The 22945-nt window shown below is 46.6% G+C and overlaps 1 protein-coding gene across 1 annotated transcript; it reads right to left on the bottom strand.

Annotated features, from left to right (window-relative positions):
- Nucleotides 1–2952: 2952 nt before the first annotated feature.
- LOC119464925 (angio-associated migratory cell protein) lies at nt 2953–16293 on the bottom strand (the record flags this gene model as incomplete). The annotated part of the gene is made up of 2 exons (XM_037725793.2): nt 2953–3457; nt 15987–16293. Coding segments are annotated over 2 exons (669 nt in total), but the record flags the coding sequence as incomplete, so codon positions are not given.
- Nucleotides 16294–22945: the final 6652 nt, after the last annotated feature.

Genomic DNA, 22945 nt, shown 5'->3' with positions numbered 1-22945 from the left:
CTCACGAATAAATTTGACCACCGAAGGTTCTTTACCATGCGCAAAAATCGTACATGGTAAGAAGTGTATTCTTGCATTTCGCCCCCATCGAAATGCGGCCGCCGTGGCCGGGAATTGAGCTCGCATCATCGAGCTGTGCCGTGCTACACGTATGCATTTACCACTAAGCTAACACGGAAGCTGTCACTGTATGATTCAACTGCGGGACACATCTAAACAGACGACCATGCGCTAAATACAGGCACATTACTATTGCGTTTTTTATCGAGCAGCCATGATATTGCACGCGAATGCGAAAGTACGTCACTTACTTGACTCGGCGCATCGCAGTTATTCACGCTTGTCGTCCGTCTTTCTCGTACCACCTCCCTGGAATTCTGTGGGACTTCACGGGCCGCTTTCAACGTTTCGAGGCTCTTGTGGCAATAAACAACACAGCAGTATTGCGTGCCACCTTTCCTGGTTGATGAGGTCACGCTCGCCGTCACAAAAAGAATGCGCACGATTGCTCGCGCCGTAGAAAACATGGGCGCGCTGGCCCAGCGACGACCTTCGACACTGCTATCCTTCCACCAGGAGAGTATTCGGCGCTGGTGCCGCGCAGGCAAATTTTAGGTTGCCTTGTCTATAGCCGTGCTGGAATACAAAAAAAATTGGCTGAAGTTTACTCTTGTAAGCCTAGTTATCACGAGTGAAACGTCTCTTTGGCTTGGTGCTGCAAAGACTATGCACACAGTGTTTCATTAATGCACGCTTCCAAGCTTGGTAATCTTCTCTATAACATGCTAATCTGGCCTCCCTTTGCTCCGATGTTTCACCAGCCAGCTTTGTCTTTGCTTGAGATTTCACAGCCTGCCGTCTAGCGATATCTATACTGGATGATTGGATTCAGCCTATCGTTTGCGCTGAAGCGCACACACAGACAGCCCAGCCGGCGCGCCACGAGACTGAGCGACCAAGCGCCGGCGAAGCAGCCAGTGTCCCCGCCTACCGTGCGCCTCGGCGTCGGCCTTGGATACCCCGCGGCTCGGTGGTGGAAGTAGAGGAGGAGGAGGGGTACGGGCGGAGGTACGGGCGAGGAGAAATAGGTTATGCCAGCGAGGCATTTACCAATATCGTAGACGTTCACTGGGTGGATGACACGTAGCTTTGGCCACAGCTTCAGAGGACATGTAAAAGCAGTTTCAGAGCTCATTAAGCTTTGTCCGAACGGCACAAAAAGGGGGGCTAAAATGTATTTCAAGCTATCCAAACTTTTCGTTTATGAACTGAATCAGAATTAGTGTGTTTTGCTCTTCATTCTTTATTTAGCTAATACTTCGAAGCAGCGGCTTGTCACATTTCTGAGTCAGTGAAGTTCATCGGTGCGATCACTATCCGATTTGCTTTCTAATCGCTCGCAGGTGGGCTTAATTGCAATAGATTTGTTCTTGCTGCACACATAGCTTGGAACGTAGTTGTTCTGTACTTTGTAATAGCTTGTAGCAAATATGTATTATCGCTAATAACTCGCTTACTCCTGTTGACCAGCACGAAGCATTCAGCTTCGACCATGCATGTGCTGTCAATGTAGTCGTCACCAATGATTTGACGCATAGATTCAAATGTGCGCCCATTCTGTGAACTTTGTCACACAGATTCATTCCATTCCTTAATATGCCAGTCACTAACTTTGCAGCCAACTACTGCACACATCTTTGCAGCATGAATGGAGCACAATGTGTGAGCGAAAAGCAAGTTGCATTTCCGACAGCTATCGCGCAGAGACAGGGCAGAAGCATTAATGGTTTCGTATTCGAATGTGTGCTTTCACTGAGGCAACGTGCGGCACGCCGCCGAGAGCACCATCTCGTTTATCGAGAACAAACTGCTGCGTGAAAAGTGTCAATACACTATGTAGTATAAACACCCTGTAAGCAGTATCACCCCTTTGAAGAGCTATGATGTTTTTATCGTGCTGCTGCATACATTCAGTGCAGGTCTTACAGTGAGAAACACATGAACTTGACGGCTGTTAATCTCTGCTGAGTGGAATCGACCCTGGCTCAAACTTAATGTGGGCAGCTGGCAAGTTCTCAAGTTTGTGCATTTCAACTTCTGAAGCATGTTTGGATTTATATTCAGCACGACTAAATATAAATACAAGCATAAGTGTAGTGAGAATCACATTATGGTGCGATGTATCGTACAGCGGCCCATCGCAGTGACTGGTTTTGTCAACCTAGGTGCATGAAGGCCCATCGTCACACTGCGACGACTCGCGACTGTTGGTCGCACCAGAGTCGTTAACATCAGTGTCCTGCCCAGGAAGTGTCCTGCCCAGGAAGCGTCCTGCGGCACTAAACGAAAATTGCAAAAAGAATTGATAGTCGCACAAAAACATTTCAGCTCACTTCATGCTGCGTGCCTTGCAATTTTTTTCTCGTGGCACCCGCTAAGGTGGCGCCACAGTGCAATGCAAAAGGCAGATTGAACGTTAATTTGAGAGGTGGCCTTGTTCACTGCCCCAAAGCTGAGCTTCCTTTGAGCCCCCACGTCATGTCACCGTCTGTTAAAAACCGTTTTGTCTATCTGAAGGTTATAAACCCTCGTGAAAGTGGCAGATCATTCATTCCAGTTGATTTGGTTTAATATTTGCTTCAAGAATGCTATTCAAGCCTTCACGGAAGAACTCACAATTTGCACCACAAGGTTCTTAAGGTTTGGTTCAAGTTATGAGAAACAGCCGGTATAAACAGGCATATTTAAGTACTGTTTGCTAATCTTTTCACAAATCTGTTAAATGTTTCAAATGTCTAGGCACTCTTTGGTCCAATACAACTTTCTACAAACGCAGTGTCCACCAAATAAGTAAATGTCGTACTTGCAGCCCTCTCACAGATAAGGCAGCCTAAGAGGCTCACATACAGCTCATTACCCAGTGTGACAATTGCAAAAAAGAACTAAACATGGGATTGTTTTATCAAAAAGAAACTTTTACTGCATCTCTTTTTGCATAAAAAGACGGCAGCATGGTGAAGTTGCAAATTTTTTCACAGGCAACTCGATGCAAAGCAAAACATGTTCACACGAAACTTATCACCAGGGGGACGAGATCAGTCGGGCAAGGCGAACTTGTGCACGGTGCAGATGCCACCGTCAGACACGCTCACGACGCACTGTCCGTCTGGCGACAGCGCCAGGTCTAAGATGTCATGGCGGTGTGCCCTCCAGCACAGAGCTGGTTCCTGTGGGGAACGGATGTCCCAGGCACGCACGACACCATCCAGACATCCTGTAACAACTGTGTGCGGTCCATGCCAGAGGGCACGCGTCACCCCTGCCGGGTGCATGCAGCTCTGGCGCTCTGCCTGTGAACCCAGGTCCCAGAGTGAGAGCCGGCCAGAGAGCAAGCCAGCTGCCACAGTCCGCTGTGCGCCATCAATACAAACAGCCTCCACCGTGGAAGCCTCGTCGCCTGCATGTAACATTGCACGAGCATTAGAAAGCCACAGATCACTACACGACATTCTTTTAATGTGATTACTGTAGACCAGCGGTCTCAAACACGCGGAGCTCTCGGGTGCGGTTTGCACAGACCTGCTGAGTGCAGGCCTCTGCAGGGTTTGAAATCGGCCCTTGAAAAACAGCAACGGTTCTTCCAGAAAACAGCACAAAATAGTGATGACACAGTGAGATCAAGTTTCACTATTTCGCAGCTCATAGCTAAATCTTCCAAATCGTTTACGTGTGTTCATAAAGAAGTGCCTGCTAAAAGTATGAGATGCTGTTTGTCGCCGCATGAAGAGAACTTTTGAGAAGATCAGAAGATCAGAAATGTTGTCATTGTTGAGATGAGCACAGACATTCAAAGAGATCTCAACAAGTTGTGCCGTGGGTTTGTAGCATTTTCAATCACTGTGGACGAGACCGCCGATATTACCAACAATGCTCAGTGTGCCATTTTCATCAGAAGCATTGATGGATGTCACAGACGAACTACTAGGCCTAATGTCGGTGGAAGAAATAACTACAGGTGCCGACATTTTCTCAGTGCTTGAAAAATGAGTCGAGCTCGCTCGTCTTCCGCCAGCACCGCCCCATTAGTGGTTGGAACCCAGAACGGGCTTGACGGGCACACGCAAGCACTCAATGTACTGCAGTCCATTGCATTCTGCACCAGCAGGTCACATGATTCAAATCGCTGCAAATGAAGAACATCATCAAGAACTTTATACAGTCGAAAGCGCTGAACCATCGTCAGTTCGTGGCTTTGTTAGAGGCAAGCAACGATGGACATAATGGCATTGTATACCACACTGAAGTGCGAGTCGGGCAAGAGTGTAAGAAATTTTTTTTAGTTGCTGAATGAGGCTGACTCATTCATGAAACTGATGCATTTCCAGCGCTTCGGAAGAAACAGAAAGAAAATCAGAGTGAAAGAGAACAGGACAGGAAACAGGAAGCACTGGTAGTGCATCAGTTATCAGAAATCCAACTAGCCCAGCTTTCTGCCATAACATTCATGAAAGCCAAAGGCAAGGAAGTTGCCAAGCGGTAAGATGCAGCGTGCATGAATTAGTGCCCTTGCATTTCAATCCGACATTACTGGGCAATCGAACGGCCTATAATGTTAAGCTTCAAGGCAGGAACAAAGTCACCACTGCAATATTTCACAAAGCTATCCTTGCATACTAGGCAAAAATGCAGCTTTGAGCAAGGAATGCTCGACCATTTTCCGGCAAATTAAGTCACTGAAAGATTTATATCAGGATTACCTTTTGTACATCGCTCAATGATCTCCACAAAGAATTTGAAGACCAACTTCGACATGACCGACCTCTTTAAGGATCATCGGATTGTATAGCGCAGAGGGAACGACCACAAAAACAAGGACAACACGACACATAAAGCACATTGTGTGTCGTTTTGCCCTTTTTGCGGTGTTTCCCTGTGCGCTAAACAACCTGATGATTATGAAGCAACAAGCCCAAATTACTACTCCCTTTAAAGAGATCAAACTTGAAAGAATGTAAGTTTAAGCATGATGGCATTCCATTTTAGCTTTTAGCGCACAAAAGACACAGGGACAGTCTACGTCTGTCTAAATTATCCCCGTGTCTTTTGTGCGCTATAAGCTAAAATGAGTTCCAAGCTTTTCTCGCTGCCATTCTTGGTGCAAGTAGAAGTTCCAAACTAAAGATTGGACTGATTGAGCTCCAGGCCAGCACTATGCTCAAGCACAAGAGGTCGGCATACCAGAATTTCACAAGTTCCTTGACAAACGAGAATATCCATCATGTTTGGGAGCAAATATGTATGTGAGCAGCTATTTACTTAGATGAATGTGGACAAGTCGTCACAGAGCTCAAGAATGACAGACGCACATCTCGGCTTCATCATAAAGACCGCATCAGCACAAGATTTAGTCAACTTAGCTAAGGACATTTTAGCTTTGGTTGCAACGAAGCGTTGCAAAGCATCAAGCCAGAGTCTGTGAAGGCCGCGGAGTGTTCAAGGAAAATAAGACTTTTCCCAAATTAAAAACAAAAATTTTAATTTTTTTACCGGGCTTTATGCTGTGTTTCTGTGCTTTCTGTTCTTGCAACCACCTTTATGAAATCAACTCTGTGGAATATATGCGGCCCAGTGTCGGATGTGTGTTTGAGACCTATGCTCTGGACAATGCTGTCATAAACGTCTGAGCCATATATTGCGATAGCAATTATATGGACACTCCAAGCAGATTTCGTGAGGTTCAGTATAGAGTCCAACGGCGATGAAATCGTTGCCGCGCGCCGTATGCTGTATGTGCGAGTGAAAGCGCGCGAGGGACGCACGCTTTCACGCGGAGCTAACGCATGGCGGAGAGCAAACACCACTTCTAACGTCGCACAAAAGGCCGTGGAGGGACGGGAGAGAGGGAGGGGAGGCGACATTTAGCTGCGGCACCAAATGTGTACTTATATAAAAACGTTGCGAGGCGAGAAGGTGGTAAAGACTTCCGACGCTTCTCAACGAGTGTCCCGTTCTGATCTCGTGGAAAACCTCCGAGCCACCCCAAGAGGCACCGGCAACAGTCACCAACGCCACGTGCGTTCGGTGCAAACGTGGGCAAAACGCTGACGGCATCAACAACAGTTCTGCGCATTGCTGGTGCTGCTGCATGCCCAAGTTTGTACAGCTCATAAAACTACTATCCTTACTCAGTATAGCTCTCTACTAATTTGCTATCGCAATTGATGCTTCGCCTTTCGGTTGAAACTGCGACATATATTTTTTGTGCATGCAGTATGGAGCACAAATTTTGTCTTGATAAATTGCCTGCCCTTTCTTGAGAATTCACAATTGTTACCACCACGTTTCTGATTTCGCCAGACTTAGACATCACGGCTAATCCCTGTCTCCAGTAAGAGCATCCCCACAAATGCAAGCATATTATCACTTGCCTTTGTGGCCTCCTTTAAGTTACAAGCAGCTGTTGTATGCCACTAACCTGAAGTGAGGCTCTTGCCCACTGATTAAGGGTGACCTTTCATTACAGTTTGTGACATGCAGTGCCAATGCGATTGAACAGTGCTGCAGATGCAAAAGGCTAGCATCAATGCCTATCAGACTCACAACAGCAGCACAGCCAGTGCTGTCACCATCGAGGCATCCTCTAGGTTTTCAGAAAAATAGCCTCTCCCAGTAACATCCCGTGTGGTCCAGTGCAACATCCTCCAAGTTGTTCTTTAATGCGTTAGAATTCTTTGAGTACTTGACATATACTGTCCGGGGTCTATCTATCTGTTTGTATGTAACCTTTTTCCCATCTACCTGGGTCACTGGGTCCATGGTTAGCGAATTGGGCTGCTGTGCTGAGGTAACAGATTTTGAAACCAACCATCAGACCAGCTTAGGTCGTATGCCACTGTGCACATAAGTGCTGCTCTTCAACGAACCTCTTTCACGCTCACTGTAGATGCGGGACTGTGTATTCATCTTGAAACTGCAGCGCGCACACGAGGACAATAAGGCGAATAATCGAGCGTGCAACAATAAAACGAGCACAATAAGGACAAACGGTTACATTAGCAGGCTGTGCCACTTTCAGCGATAATGCATCATGAATGAACCTCTCGCCCACTAGAGCAAGCACCCTGCGCTTCATGTGAGGACTTCTCAGCAGTGCCCCCGCAGCGTGTCCAGAAAGAAACACGAGCGATGAGCCCGGTTGTTGTGCGACGCATTTCAAAGATGCTTGGTGCCGAGTGTTCTTAGGGAAGCGCCAAAAAGGAGTCTCGCTGCAGGACACACCTAATACATAACTCGTTTTGACAGTGGCCATACAGTGGCTTATAACGTAAGTCACTGGAGTCGCGAATAGCCGCACTATTGATGGTACAGGACTATCACCAATGCAACAATTTTGAAGACCTGCAAAACATGTAGGCTAAGCAGCCACGTGTATCCGAGAATTGAAGCGTGCAACCGGGAGTTTTGCATCCATTTAAATTTTCAAGCGTTAAAAGATTAACCTCCAAGTACCCGCGGTCCTCGCGTGAGGCAAAGTAATAATAATTAATAATAATTAAAAAAAACTACAGCAACCAAAATTTCATCCACAGTACAGTGTCTCATCCAATTTCTCAGACTGATCGGCGTATGCATGGTGTCAAAGACATGGCAACCAAGGACCAAGTTTCCGGCATTCGAGCGTTGCCCCGTGTCCTAACTTTTGTTATCAAGGTGGTTTCTCCAGTTTCCATGTGCCATACAGCCATTGCAACGCATTTAGTTGACTTGGCACCAAACCACAACTTTAGTCGCCAACGAGGTGTGCTGGTTAAGCCTAGCTGGCAAGGGTGTCGGGTGGCATGTCGTCGCGGGAAGCTCGCCGTTGATATGTTCGTACCCATAGGCGATGACATATAGACTACGCATACGATCACGCACACGGGCTCAACTGACAGCAACACGTACAAAGCAGAGTTTGGGTCCTTGGGGGATCAACCATGGCAACTAATACGATTGCCTACCAAGTAAGTATGTATGGACACTGGTACGAACGGCGGAAGCTCACAAGTGCACATAAAACCTAATAGCTCCAAACTAAATCTGCAGAACACTGCTTAATCTGACAGCATCAATATCTGCACCTTCACGACCCGCGTTGCGATGGGTGCACAGAAACTGAAGCTGCATTCACTGCAAAGCACACCGCTGATAAGCAGCAGAGCAAAAGGCTTCTCCGTCACCTAAGCAACCACCGTGCGCCCGCATCGCCCTGCCGCTTTATTTTTTTCCGTTTGTTCGCTCCGCATCTCATGCTCCTAGTCCGCATCACCTTCGTTGCTCTTCTCTCCCATCAGCAGAGCACCTCGTTGCGTGCTCGCTACTGTGCTTGTCAGCAGGATATACCCGCGGAAGCCGCATTATAGCCGGTATTTTGTCTTGTGCGGCTGCACTGTAAGCGGTATGTGTATACATGGAGTTCTATGGGAGGGTAAACGGGAGTCAGAAAAAGCTGCGTTGTAGCCAGTTCTGCACTATAAATGGTTACGTAATAAGTGGGTTAAGCTGTACACTGATTCCATGCTAACGCATTACTGTCGACAGTCATCGTGAGATGGCTTCTGCTGTTTTTACCTCTTTCCTGCCTCTCATTTTGGGCACTTGATATGTGCAGCACATGCTAACCAGCCACTTAACTTTATGTCTTCATATACTGGGCAAAATGAACGTTAACTTCCTTTGTGTTCCAGCAATGAGCAAGAAGAATAGGAGGTTATTTACAACCACACGTTGCCAATGGACAATAAATTCAAAGGAAGCATGGGGGAACTTGACTGTTCTCTGTAACTACAATCCAGAAAAAAGAACAAAAATGAAAGTGGACTCAATGCCATTGCAATTACTGGCAGCATTTACAATAATGGCAGGTGTGGAGTGGCCTCCAGTGGTACCTTTTCAATTAAATATGCCTGTTAAATAGGCGTCCGATCATAGGCGGAAAGTTTTCATTTTTCCGGGGGGACTGGGGCCCGACCAGCTTTCAGAGACCTACCCAATATATATATATACCCTCTGCTAACAATTTTCTCTTTCTAGCTGTATGGTGAATGCAATTATATTGACACTTCAGGCAAATTGTCGCGGTTGTCATCACTGTGATGTTCCGCATTAAATCCAAAAGCCATATACATGAGCGACCCATACCCTGTGGGTGCGGGAAAAAGCACGTAACAGTGAGCCGAAAAGGATGGCGGGATGATGGCATTATTTGCGGCCCGCTCAATATTCGAGTTAGTTGTAGATCATGTAATCAAACGTGAATGGGAAGGAGAGCACGCGTCTTCTCCTCTAGCTCTGCCGTAGCTGTGAATGTCTGTGCGCGGCTGACGCTTATGGGGCCCCGCGTGTCATGTCTAATTGTTCGTAATCATTGGTGGGTGCACTGATAAAGGGCGACCAGGGATGGCTGCTAACTTCATGCGTGCTGTCTTCCTTGCCAGGCTGTATTTCTGCGCCCCTTGTGTTGCAGAGTTAAGAGACAGAGGTCATCGCAGATCACTCACAGAGGCCGTCAGTTGTGGACATAAAAATAGGCAGATAATGATGATGAATCCAATTTTCAGAGTTGCGGTGAATTGCGCGGCTGTACGAACCGCTCGCCTCCGCTGCCGGCGTTCTTCATAATGCTTGCGTTGTGAAAGCGATTGCTCGAGGTCATCCAGTGAGGTATTTACAGGCTTACATGGTCCGTGCTTACTATGTCCTATGCTTACTATTTCAATTTTATGTGAATGTTTACTACAATTTATATGGCCACTATTACTAACGTATAGACTCGAGTAAGGGCCACAGTTCTATGTCGGGATTTTTACGAGCCTTTCATGGGACCGGGCCATTTGACCTCATTTTTCCAGCTACGGGTATCAAATACGCCGTAAACCTCCACGATCGCCTCCTCTCGACACCCAGTAGCGACGCGCGAAAGTACGCTGCGCGCGACAATTCGCTGTTGAGCCCGATGAGAATCAGCACATGGAACGCGATTGCTTCTCGGTTGGATGTCTTTTTTTTTTATATTGGCTGTCAAGTTATGGGTGCAGCCTTTGCACGGGTGCGATCCTTACACGGATTTACACGGTAAGAACCTTCCTTCATGTAATTGTCTTCTACTTCGCTATCACTAATACAACTTCGCCTTCCCGGCCAAACTGCACTGTTTTTTATTTTTTTTAGTACTTTGAGTCCGAGTATAAGCGCTGCTGCGCATGACTTCTAGACTTCTATTTATTTTGATTTTGAGTGAATCTGGCTTGGCATAATTTCGGTTACTGAGTGAATTCTATATACAAAGTGTTTCAGTGAACAGTTTCCAAAATTTTCAAAGGTGGCCTGTGGCAGATAGCACAATTCTAGTTCATGAGCTCGTCTACTCGAAGAGGCGGGCGTTACTTTATTTATTTGGTACCTGCAGCGCCTTTAGGGGGGTATACAAATCGCGACAAAAATTGTTTTTCAATTTTAAACACACAAAGCGCGGTAAAATTCATCATTAGATTCAATACCTACAATATTTGACGGAAGAGCGTTCCAGTCCCTCCTGGTTCGACAAAAAAATGAGTATCGCAAGGCATCACCTTTAAAAGGAAGTTCGTAAAGTTTCAAGTTATGGTCCCTTCTGCGTGAAATATACGATGGTGGCCTAATATACTTTTCTCTTTCAATGCCTGTTTTAGAATAATATATATTATGAAAAAATTTAAGTCTAAGGCTTTTTTTTCTGTCCTTTAAATCCTGCCATTGAAGTTTACACTTGCTTTCAGTGATACTGAGGTTATTATTGTAATTTCCCAATACAAATCGGACTGCCCTATTCTGGATTTTTTCAAGTAAATTAACTGACTGACCAGTATAAGGGTCCCAACAAACACACGCGTACTCAAGTACCGTACGTACGTGGGTAAAATATAGTCATTCTTTCAGTGTGCTAGGTAAGTGGCCAAAATTTCGACGTAGGAGCTTACGTGCCGCCTTTCTTCTAATCTCCTGTACATCTTAAATCTGAGGTAAACAAAACACCTAAGTATTTGCATTCGCTAACCCTGCGTAGGGTAACGCCATTTACTTTGTACTCATATGACTTATGCGAATGTTTCCTTGTAAAGGTGATGTTTAAACATTTAGAAATGTTAAGTGACATTTTCCATTTGGCACACCAAGATGAAACGCTATCCAAGTCACTCTGAAGAGAAGAAAAATCAGAATCGCTATCAATAACCCTATACACCACACAGTCATCGGCGAACATCCTGAAAGTCGACGTAATACCTCTAGTAATATCATTTATATATAACAAAAATAAGAGGCCCCAAAACTGAGCCCTGGGGCACTCCAGAGGTCACTGCAGCAAGATCAGACGATATGCCGTTGAGAACCACAGATTGTTGTCTATTTGACAGGTATTCAGATATCCATGCAATTACCTTTTTGTTTAATTTGTAGGCGTGTAATTTGCTAATAAGTAGATCATGAGCCACAACGTCAAACACTTTTTGGAAATCTAGAAAGATGCAATCAATTATTTGCCTTTTGTCAATTGCTAGTACCAAGTCATGTGTGAATTCCACAAGTTGCGTGGAACAAGAAAGACCTTGCCGAAAGCAATGTTGGTTTATATTCAGTAGGTTATGTTTAACAAGATGTGACATAATACAACTGTATATAACGTGCTCCATTACTTTACATGTAATACTAGTCAAAGACACTGGTCTGTAGTTCTCAACACAATTTTTAGGTCCACTCTTATATACAGGCACAACATTGGCTCATTTCCAGTCGGCAGGTACGGCACCCATATCTAAACACTTTTGGAAAAGGCGGCAAAAATAGAGACATAAAGGTTCAGAACAATTACTAATGATTGCTGCTGCTATATCATCTGGCCCATTTGCCTTTCTAGGAGAAATATTTGCTAATAGCTTCCGCACACCTGCCAAGCCAAACTTAACCTCGGGCATTTCTTCATTCACCAACGAAAAAGCCGCAGCTAGAGTACGAAATTGGCGTTGACTAAATACGGAAGAGAAGTAAGTACTGAATAATTCAACTTTGCGCTTGTCATCATCTATGACTGTGTCCAAGTATTCTAGAGGGGGGACAGAATTTTCGTCCTTATCATTTCACCGGATATACTTCCAAAATTCCTTTGGATCTTCTACTAAGCGTTGCCCAAGCTTAGAAAAATAGGATTGCTTAGATGATTTAGTTAAGTTTTGAAAATCACACTTCAGTCTCTTTAGTTCAGATGAGTTTTCTGGGGACCTGTGTTTTTTATACTTTACGTACACCCTTCGTACCTTGCGTAGCAAGATGCGCAGTTGCTGATGAAACCAGGGCTTATCTTTACCTCGTCTAGATGAAAGCATCCGCATCGGCACGAACTTATCACGAAGATAGAAAAGCTTTTCTTTAAAGTTTTCCCACAATTGTTCAGCGCTCAGATCATCCGCTAATGTGTCAAACGTTGGGAAATAGGATTCCAACGACAGATTTATGGAACCGTAATCAGCCTTAGAATACAAGAACACTTTCCTTGGCGATTTCTTCGTCACGGATGCATTTTTTACACTAGCATCAGCAACAACAATTTTATGGTCGCTCAAACCAGGTAAAGCATGCACATCTGATACAACACCAGGCTCATTACACAACAGCAAGTCCAAGACATGGCCCGTGCCATCAACTCGCAACGCACTGAGAGTGTACTGTTGAAATGCATGAGTGTCCATTAGGTCAAAAAAGGCAGAGTATAAATAACCACTAACGCTATTTCTGGGAATCTCACATGACCAGTCAATTTCAGGAAGGTTAAAATCGCCTCCGATCAAGACACGGTCATTTTTTATACTCTCAAAAAACTCAGAAAGCCCAATGAACTTCTCATACGACGCGTTTGGCGGCCGATAGTACGAGCCAATCACCAAGCCCTTGCCGTTCGCCAGCCGCATCTTACAAAAAACCGTCTCGATGTCAAGAAGTGGGCATGCCAAGTGGACACAGGGTATGCTATTATTCGCAAGAATAAAGACACCTCCTCTGTGAGAATTTCGATCGCGTCGAAAACAGTGGTCGCCTCCCGGGAAAATTTCTGAATCAAAAATGGAAGAATCTAGCCATGACTCCGTGCCCAGATTAATCGTAGGCTGAAGAGTGCATAGAAGGCATTGAAAGTTGTCAATTTTATTCTTTATGCTTCGGCAATTTATCAACAAAACTCTGAGCGGCTGCTCTGTTTTACGCAACTGCGAAGGTCACAGCTGTGCTACATCTCCCGTTGCATTATCGAGTCGAAAGTGCTTTCCCCGTAGATAAAGCGTATCATACTTCAAGACAGCCCTCTCACCTTTCTGCTTGTTTAGCCTCGCATAATCCCATAGCTTCTTTCTTTTGTCCCTAATTGAGCGTGAAAAATCTTCAGATATGCTGTAACTGGTGCCTTTGAGTTTAAAAGCTTTCAACAGCACCGATTGATGGGATTTGAAGGAACAGAATTTTGATATGACTGGACACGGTTTGCCTGCCTTATATGCTCCTATACGGTGCATGTTCAATACTCAGGCCTGTGATACCAAGCGTGCTTCAGCACAATTCCAAAATAAGTTCTTCAGATTTGGCTGTTGTCTCGTTTGGAGTAGAATCTTCTATACCGCGGAAGACTAAATTGTTCCTTCTTTGTCTGTTCTCGATATCGTCAATCTTTTCGGTGAGAGTCGTCAATGCGGCACGATCATCCCGTTGTTGGTCTGCAATTGTCGCGAGGGCATTGCGTACGTCATCAACTTTGTCGATCTTAGCTTCTAGTGATAGAATACGACCCTTCAAGTCTGTAACGTCTAGAGTAAGTTGGTTTTGTTTTTCTTCAATCGAATTTAGCTTCGACATCATTTTACTCTGGCCAGCTAGAAGCTTTGAAAATTGCTCTTCAGTTGGCCCTGGGTTCATTTCGATATCCCCACCACACAGCAACAAAAGCAATAAATAAAGCGCTGAACTGCGAAAAATTACAAATTGCACAAAATTACTTGCACAAAAAATTGAAATACATAATCAACTAATTAACAAAATTAACCAATTAAGTTTTTAGCTTATGGCCCATGGCCTTATGCCTTATGGCCCATGTTGCAATTTACAAATTCTAGCCGTGGAGTGCGGATCCACTTTGAACTAAATCTCAGGCTGACACCAGTGTCGAGATATTAATTCTCTAACTTTGCGGAGAAATACATTGGCACGCCAGTCACTTTCTCAACAAAACGTCGTTTTATGCATCAAAGCACAAAAGTATGAAAAAAACAAATTCTGGGATTTTACGTGCCAAAACCACAATCTGATTATGAGGCACGCCATAGTGGAGGACTCTGGAATAATTCAGACCACCTGGGGTTCTTTAACATGCACCTAAATCTCAGTATACGGGTGTTCTAGCATTTCGCCCCACCGAAATGCAGCCGCCGTGGCCGTGATTTGATCCTGCGACCTCATGCTTAGCAGTCCAACACCATGGCCACGATGGGTAAGCGCAAAAGTAACTGGAACACCAATGCATTTCTCCACAATGTTCGGGAATTAATATCTCAAAACTGGTGCCATCCTGAGAATTAGTTCCTAGTGCATCCACCTTGCGAATTCCACGGCTATAATTTGTAAATTGCAACACGGGCCATAAGTTAACATCTTAAAAACATAATTGGTGATTTTTTAATTAGTTGATTATGCATTTCGATTTTTTGTGCAAGTAATGTCCACCTCTTCGAGTAGACCAGCTCATGAACTAGAATTGTGCTATCTGCCACAGGCAACCTTTAAAAAATTTTTTGAAAGTGCTTGCTGAAATACCCCGTATTTATGGCCTCTGTGTGCAAGATGCGATGTTTCCATCTCTAATGTGTAAATCTTGTAAATAATTAGAAGAGCTTTTCTGTTCTTTTATTTGGTCGCCAGTCGTTAGCATTGCCTACTGGAAAGAGAATCAATATTGAGACACATATCATTCACGTGCTTTTCACACGCCATTGATACAAGACTCTGCCAAAGGGGTCACTGAAGTCTGCAGGTTTTTTTTCAGGGTCAAAAAAGCACGCAAAGTAATTTGAAGTGAGGTGAACATACATCAACATATTCATTCTCTAGGTATAGGCTATCCATTTAGTTGGCTACCTTCTTCTCTTTAAAAAATATAATAAACTTTGTCCTTTGTATATATTTAAATATATTGTGTCTGTGCGTGGTGTTCTCAGCGGAAATTTTAAAAAATGTTAAAGTAAGGAAACACGGATGAGGTAGCCGCCGCTGGTGCTTCTAATGCGCTTGTCCTCCTATTGTCAGGATTTGCCGAAATAAAGCGAAAGTATAAATTAAAGGCCGTGCACGTCCGCGCCAACAATGGTGCCGTAAGCTTTTAGCCACAACAAAAGTGCAAATGTGGAGGCAACGCAAGAGCATCCTCAAATTATGTGGGTAACACAACTCCGGTAATGACATTTTAGGGGCGGAGGGGCTCAGCCCCCACGTAGTCGGCGCCTATGTATCCAATAACTTTAGCAGAGGTTGCGAAACTATCATGTACTATATGCATGACATGTTTCCCGACTGATGCTGAAGATTATAAATTGAGAAGTGGAATAAAGGCTGGTATTCTACCTCTCCCGTCCGTCTTCTCTACATTTCTGCCCAAGTTCGGGCTGGCATCTTGCCACGTAGGACTACTTCCCAGCCGGCTTCACATGTGTCCCAATACCACAGTATACACCTTCTATTTTTCTCAGTTAAAGTTGTATGCTGTGTTGCAACCCATGTTGAGCAAGGCAGTACCAATGTTGCATTTTATTTGTGCACACACGTGACAAGATGTAGTACATGCACACAGACCCTTCCTGCTAATAAACAGTGTCCTTTTCTATGTACACACCCTACCTCCCCTCAACAGTCACACAAGTCCATCTGGCTCAACTCACCAGCAGCAGTGGTGAGTGCGAGGGCAGCCAGCAGCCTCCCTGAGCTGGCATGTAGTAGCCGCACATCCGTAGCGGCCGATGCCACCAGGTCACCAGCCGTGTCAAGGCACGTGACAGGGCCCCCCGGATGTGCCTGGCTGGGTCCTACCAGGGTGTGCGCCACCACCGCCCCTTTCAGGTCCCATACACGCACTGAACCATCGTCGTAGCCGACCGCCGCACGCCGCCCATCTGACAGGAAGCGCCCTGCCCCACAGGAAGCACCTGGGCCCACCAGGCTCTTGCATTGGCCACTGGGAACCTGTCGTTATTGTAACATTTACACACACCATTCGTCTCACCCTGGAACAGTCATAAAAGATTCCTCCAGTTTCAAACTCATTTACAGTGAGATTGCAGTAATAATTAGAAACCAGCATAACAGTACCATATAATAAGTACTGTACGTACTTGTCCAAGAGCCGCACTACTTCTTCCACAATCTTGATGAGGCGTGGCCCTTACATGATGCGTGGGCCATTACAGACTAATTTTTCTGGCTGTGTGTAATACCCCTGATTTCATTGCACAAAAAGAGCAAACACTGTTGTTTTCATAACACATATATTTGTTAATGCAAGCATGCGACGCAGTTGGCACCCGTCTATAGACCTCGCTGCTGTCTGTCACCACAGCTCAGATTCGGTTCGGTAGCACGCTCATGAATTCAGTCGTCCTCAGCATCCTCTATGGCGTTAAATCACTGTGATGTCAAAGCATTTGACAACCATGCCCACAGAGCGCGCACCACGCTCTAAGAATTCAAGGGCATACCCCTTTGCAAACAAACCCCTTTCCAAGTTCTTCTCGCAGCAAAATTCAAGCATCCCAGAAATAAAGCCACAGATATCATTAACAAGTCAATTGAACGCATTCTACTGCTCTAAGCAATTATGAGTTGGGTGCATGTTAATAAAAAAAAAATACGGATGCTGACCAAAGTGCAGTGGTCAAAGGGTTTATCATTAAAATGCTGCACAATAGGCTTGTGTCATTGGAAGACAGAAGCAGACGAAATAACCTCATAGTTTTTGGAATTCCGGGGGGCAAAAAAGAAACAACAGAACTATCTACAAAAGTGCTTACCAATTTATTTGATAAACAGCTGAACGTAGCTCTGCACACAGTTGAACGAATACATAGGATTGGGAAACGGCAGAGCAAACAGCCGCGACCTGTTATTCTAAAGCTTTACGATTCCAGAGAAAAGTCAAAAATATACAAAAAACTGTAAAAAACTAAAAGGAACTGGTATATCTATTGCTGATAACTACAGCAAGGAGAAACAGTTGCCAAACGCAAGCTTCTTTGGAATTCTGCATAGGATGAACGAAAACAAGGACAGCGCGGGCGTCTTGACTATGATAAACTGTTCATCGATGCTGATATGTACAGTTGGGATGACGAAAAGAACGGTTGATTCAAGGTCAGGCGTAATATAAGTACTCTCTCAGCAATAAGCCAGGACTGAACAAAACAGAGAGGGCATCATGAATTTCGTCTAGTTAACTTTAAAGGACCCCTAAACCACCTCAGATATTTTTTGAACATTGCAAGTAAACAGGCGCATCGAGTTCAGATCAGGATCAACGATCCCAAAGGCTGCAGCGCTACGCGCCGCGGGCGCGCCACAAAACCAAAAAAAACAATGCCGTCCTCCTCCCCTCGCCTTTCCGGTAACCCCGGCGGTCGTCATGATGTCAGCAGGAGGAATCTGGTGATGTCAACGGCAGAAACGATGTCCATTGGTCGAACAAGAACCTACGACTTCCGGTTTGTCTGCTAGCAGGTACGCGCGCTCCCTGCTCGTCCTCGCCGTGTTGCTCGCAAGTGCCAAATCGCTCGTGTTCCAACACAGTCATGCTTAGCGGTCTCATTAGCTGCGCGAACAGAGTGCGACAGTGTTGGCCTTTCCAGACGTGCGCGCAACACAGGGTCCATAGGGCACGCTTCGCATAACACGTGCCGGCACCGCAGCAACAGCGGGTAGCCGAGAAGCACCGAGTTCACGTCCACGTTACCGGCACGCTGACTCGCCGCACGCGGTTTGCCATTCGACAGCGGTTTTGCTCGCGAGCGACGAGATTTCCTTGCCGTACGTAGAGAGGACGCGACCGGGACTCATTTGTGCGGCAGCCTCACCGCCGCTGATCGCTCGACGCCGCCGATATCGTCGCTAGGCCTTTTCCGGTTCCCTTCAAAGCTAAAGCGGACGGCGCTTCGAAATGAATTACCGTCGCTCACAAGCCGCAATATTTTATTATCGTTGTTATCGCTCTTTGCAATAATTGTACAGAAAGAAGAAAAATACGCTGATATTAGCGGCGCCGTCGGCTAAGATGCAAGCACAGCCGAGCCGGTCGTCTCCCGTCGGTAGCCGTGCACTCAGCTGCAGCCGATGTTTTCGTTGCCAGTGGCAGAGGCACGCAGCTTCGCGGTTGTCGATTGGCCCGTTGATCGTGCAGCGGGCGGGGCGCCGGCCGAACTGTCGTCTACTTTGGACACCTCTCGCGCGGCAGACTGGAGGCTGTATCGTCGTCCACATATGTGCCGCTAGCATGGCTAGTGGCTAGCGTGGACGTGCCTTAAACGGAAGTAGGCAGTGTTTTGAGAAGCGCGTTGACGATGACGTAGATCACGTGACATTTGGAGCAGCAATCGGCGAGGAGGAGAGACCAGCCGTAGAGAAGGAAAGAGCGAAACGAGCGAGGGCCGTTTTTCGATCATGTTGCATCCCAAATCGGCAGGGCGCCTTCTTTCGTTGTTTCCATCGAAGCAGGCCCTTTCATGAGCGTCTCCCAGACGGCAACAGTGCCAGACACCGACGATGATGATGATGATTGATGATTTATTGGCATCCCCTTTGAAACGGGGCGGCGACAAATAGTCACCTAGCCTGCTTGATTTAATCAGGTATACTATACATGTTCTTTATCTGGCATTTTTGTATACCTCTCATTATTTTTATTTTTCAACATTTACCTTGTACCGCTGCCTATGATTTTAAGAGATCAGGTCGTATCCATTTTTTCCCTGCTTTTTTTCCACCAGTACTCTAATCGTCTCTTGCTGATCTCTACGGCTGATCTGTTTATGTTTCCTTCCACTTTAAACCCAAGCGCTTCTGGGAGTTCCACGTTACCTACGGTTCTCGCTGGGTGGATCCCGTCGCATTCCATTAGGATGTGCTGAGTGGTCTCTGGATCTTTACTGCAGCATACACATGTCTCATCTAGTTCCGAATATTTGTTCCTATATGTTTTCGTCCTTAGGCAACCGGCTCGAGCCTCAAATAGCAAGGCACTGCCCTTTGTGTTATCGTACAGATTTTCCCTTCTAATTTCTTTCTTCTCATTCTTGTAAATCTCCATTGTCCTTTTTGTTTCCATTCTTTGCATCCAATTCACTGGTCTCTATTTCTTTAACTTTCTTTCTGATGACCCCTGGTTGTCTATTTACAGTTTCGATTATCCTGTACTTGGTTGCCAACTTCCTTGACCTCTTCCTCCATTCTGTGTCCACGCTTTTCATGTAGAGATACTTGTGCACTTTAGCCGCCCATTTATTTTCATCCATGTTCCTGAGCCTTTCTTCAAAACTAATTTTGCTTTGTGCTTCTCTGACTTCAAAAGAGGCCCAACCCATGTCACCATGCACTGCCTCATTTGTTGTATTACCGTGTGCTCCCAAAGCCAACCGGATGGGCAAACAAGCGCCCCCTTCTCGGCAGTGCGCATTTTGAGTGCTTCCCCCGATCCCACCGCCTTCATCAGCGGCCGCCTACCTGGCGACGCGGCAGTGACGTTCGGACAAAGAAGCTCACCTAGAAGCGACCGACCACAACCGCCACCCTTCGTTAGAAGCGGGGATATGCGTTAAGCCATTCTCCCGACCCTGGCAAGAAATTAAGTCACCAACTTTCGTGGAAGGAGTGTCAACCACCTGCTTCCGGATTGCCTCGTCATTGCTTCGAGGGTGAAACATTAGAGGCGGAGTTCGGTGAACAATACGACCCCTCTGATTGGTCGCATCAAGGTCATCTGATTCCCCAGCCGGGTCAACTAGGGAAGACCGATGTTTTATTGACCCTTTTCACGGAGCAGTTTGTTTTACAGAAACGAGATTGCGCTCACGGCGGCGCGCCATGCCTCTCCTCAGCGACCGCGCACGAATACGAAACCATTACCGCTTCTACCTTGCTTCTGTGCGATCAGCTGTCCGAAATGCAACTGAGTTTTCGCTAACACACTGTGCTCCAATCATGCTAGATTGAATCATGTGGATTGAAGACGTGTGCAGTAGTTGGCTGCAAAAATAGTGACTGGCATGTTAAGGAACAGCTAGAATGAATCTGTGTGGCCAAGTTCGCGGACCGCTGCTGCAACTGTCCGAACGTGTTACCGGCACTTCGTGATGTACGGCTTTCCTCGAGGATACAGAAATTTGCTCATCCGCCAGCCTTGTATCGCTAACCTTCAAAGAAAGTGCTTCATCCTCAGAACGTCGGCAAGAGTGAGTACCACTCGTTAAACCATGACAAAGGGAGTAGCGCCGCTTCCTGCCATAGTAAGTTTCGCGCACGTTATCTGTACACATCTGTCCCAAATGGCAGGAAAACTTACGCCCACTCTATCGCCGACGTATCAAGAATGAGTGAGTGGGCGCACACTTGAATATATGCGCACTGTATACGCACAATAAATGACTGACTACACCTATGGCGCACGAATGGTCGAAGCTGAATGTTTTCTGACGGTCCACAAGAGTAAGCAAGTTACTAGCTGTAATATATATTTGGCTACAAGGTATTACAATGTACAAAACAGCTATGCTTTAAGCCTTGTACGCAGCAAGAACAAATCTATTGGAACTGAGCACACCCGCGAGTGATTAGGCAGAAAATAATCAGATAGTGGCCGCACCGAGGAACTTCACTGAGTCAGAAACTGACAAGCCACTGCTTCAAAATATTTGCCGAACAACGAACAAAGAGCAAAACGTGCTAATCCTGACTGAATTCATAATCGGAAAGCTTGGATAGCTTGGAATACATATTTAGCCCTGCTTATAGACCAAGCAGCATATATGATGCTTGCGCCGTTTGGACATAGCTTAATCAGCTCCGAAAGCGCTCTTGCATGTTCTCTGAAGCTATGATCAAGGCTTCGTGTCGTCCTCCTAGTCACCGTCCACGATATCTCCGAAAACAGAGGTTTTCTAAGCCGCGCCGGCGTCGTACACTTCCATAGTAAACAAGGAGGCAACGGAGGCAATTGAGGCAAGCAATGGCCACGTCACCACGTGATCAAACATGGCAGCGCCCACGGGATCGCCACGAAAAGGGTCAATAAGGAAACACCTTAAGTGCAGTAGTGTGTCCTGACCACGACCTACTCAAATACTGACCTGCTCAGCTGGCGGCTCTCTATGGAGCCGCCTGCGCCAGTTCTCGTTCCAGACTTCGCTGCTAAGGGGGCGCTCGAGTTACCCCACTGTGGAAGCCAGTGTGGAAGAGCTCAAAGGGGAGCTGAAGGTGGAGCGAGAGCGGCGAATTGAGCTCGAAACTCGGATCGGCGAGTTGCTTCACAGGGAGGGGGCCGAGGCCGTCCTGGTAAAGCGAATAGCTGGCGAGCTACAAGAAGAACAGGAAAACCGGGCCGTGCTGGAAGAGCGGGTGGAGGCGCTAATGGTACAGGCGGCGCGTAATCCCGGGTCAGCTCAGGCGGGCGGCGGGGACAGCGCGGAAACTCAGGCAGAGGCATGCCATGAGAGCAGGGAGGGACGCCTAGGGGCCGTTGAACAGCAGGCGAGAGCCGGCGGCAACACGGCGGTTCCACAACTCTACAGCGAGGTAATGCGGCAGGCTTCGGGTGGGAAGGGACGAACGGCAGGGAGCACATCGTCACGTGTCAGTGGCGCACGGCGGGTGGAGAACCAGCTAGCGCGAACTGGAGGCAAACGTGTAGGCGGGAGGCAAACGTGTAGAGCGAAGGGTCCTAGTGGTGGGGGACTCCAACGTAGCTAGGGTTAAGGAGGGCGTCCTTACAACAGTGAAGGCAGATGGGCGGGTGAGGGTGGAGGCCCAGTCAGGGAAGTGCATGGTTGACGCAATGGCAAAAGCTCAGAAGGTGGTATCGGACAACCTCGAGCATGAACATCTGGTCGTTATCCATGCTGGTCTCAACGATGTGCTGAAGGGAGGGAGCCAGAACCTAAACAGACAGAGGTTGGGTTGCGTAAACTCAGAGAAACCTCTGCGAAAGTGCATGTGACCATATGCACAATCCCACATGTCCGGGGCCAGGCTAGCGCGATGGAATGGAGGGTGCTTGAGGCTAACCGGGTCATTAGGGGTCTGAGCAGACCACTTGGGTACGGTATAATGGAGGTAAACCGGGAAGTGTACGAGTCTGGCTCCCACCCTTTTGCACAGGATGGCATTCACTACAGTGGTGCCACGGGCGGGAGCGTAGGTAGTAGGATAGGGCGCCAAGCTATGGCTTTTTTGGGGGGACCCAGAGCCCTAAGACCACCAGTGTAGACGAAGACGGACCCAGAGAGGCTCCAAGATTCAAGAAACGTAGAATCAGTAGAAGAAATAGACGTAAGCACCAGGGGCAAGGTCATTCTGACATAGGTTACATTAACATGCAAGGTGGCAGGAATAGGCTGAAGTGGGAGGAGATAGACGAGCAACTAAGGCAAGAAAAGCTGATGTTATATGGGTTTGTGGAGACACATCTTAGGGACATGGAGCAACCTCCCTGTAATCCTGACTATGCATGGGAATATTGCAATAGAACAGAGGGCAGCAGAAAAGGGGGTGGAATTGGTGCATTCATTCATAAAAGTATGAACTGGCAAAGGGTCAAACAGGAATGCAAGGAGCATTTATGGCTAAAATGGAAAGTTGCAGGAGA

The sequence above is a fragment of the Dermacentor silvarum genome, chromosome 9 (genome assembly GCF_013339745.2).
Source record: "Dermacentor silvarum isolate Dsil-2018 chromosome 9, BIME_Dsil_1.4, whole genome shotgun sequence".
NCBI classification, from domain to species: domain Eukaryota; kingdom Metazoa; phylum Arthropoda; class Arachnida; order Ixodida; family Ixodidae; genus Dermacentor; species Dermacentor silvarum.
Note: the sequence above shows the minus strand (reverse complement) of the source record. Positions and strands in the feature narration are given on the sequence as shown.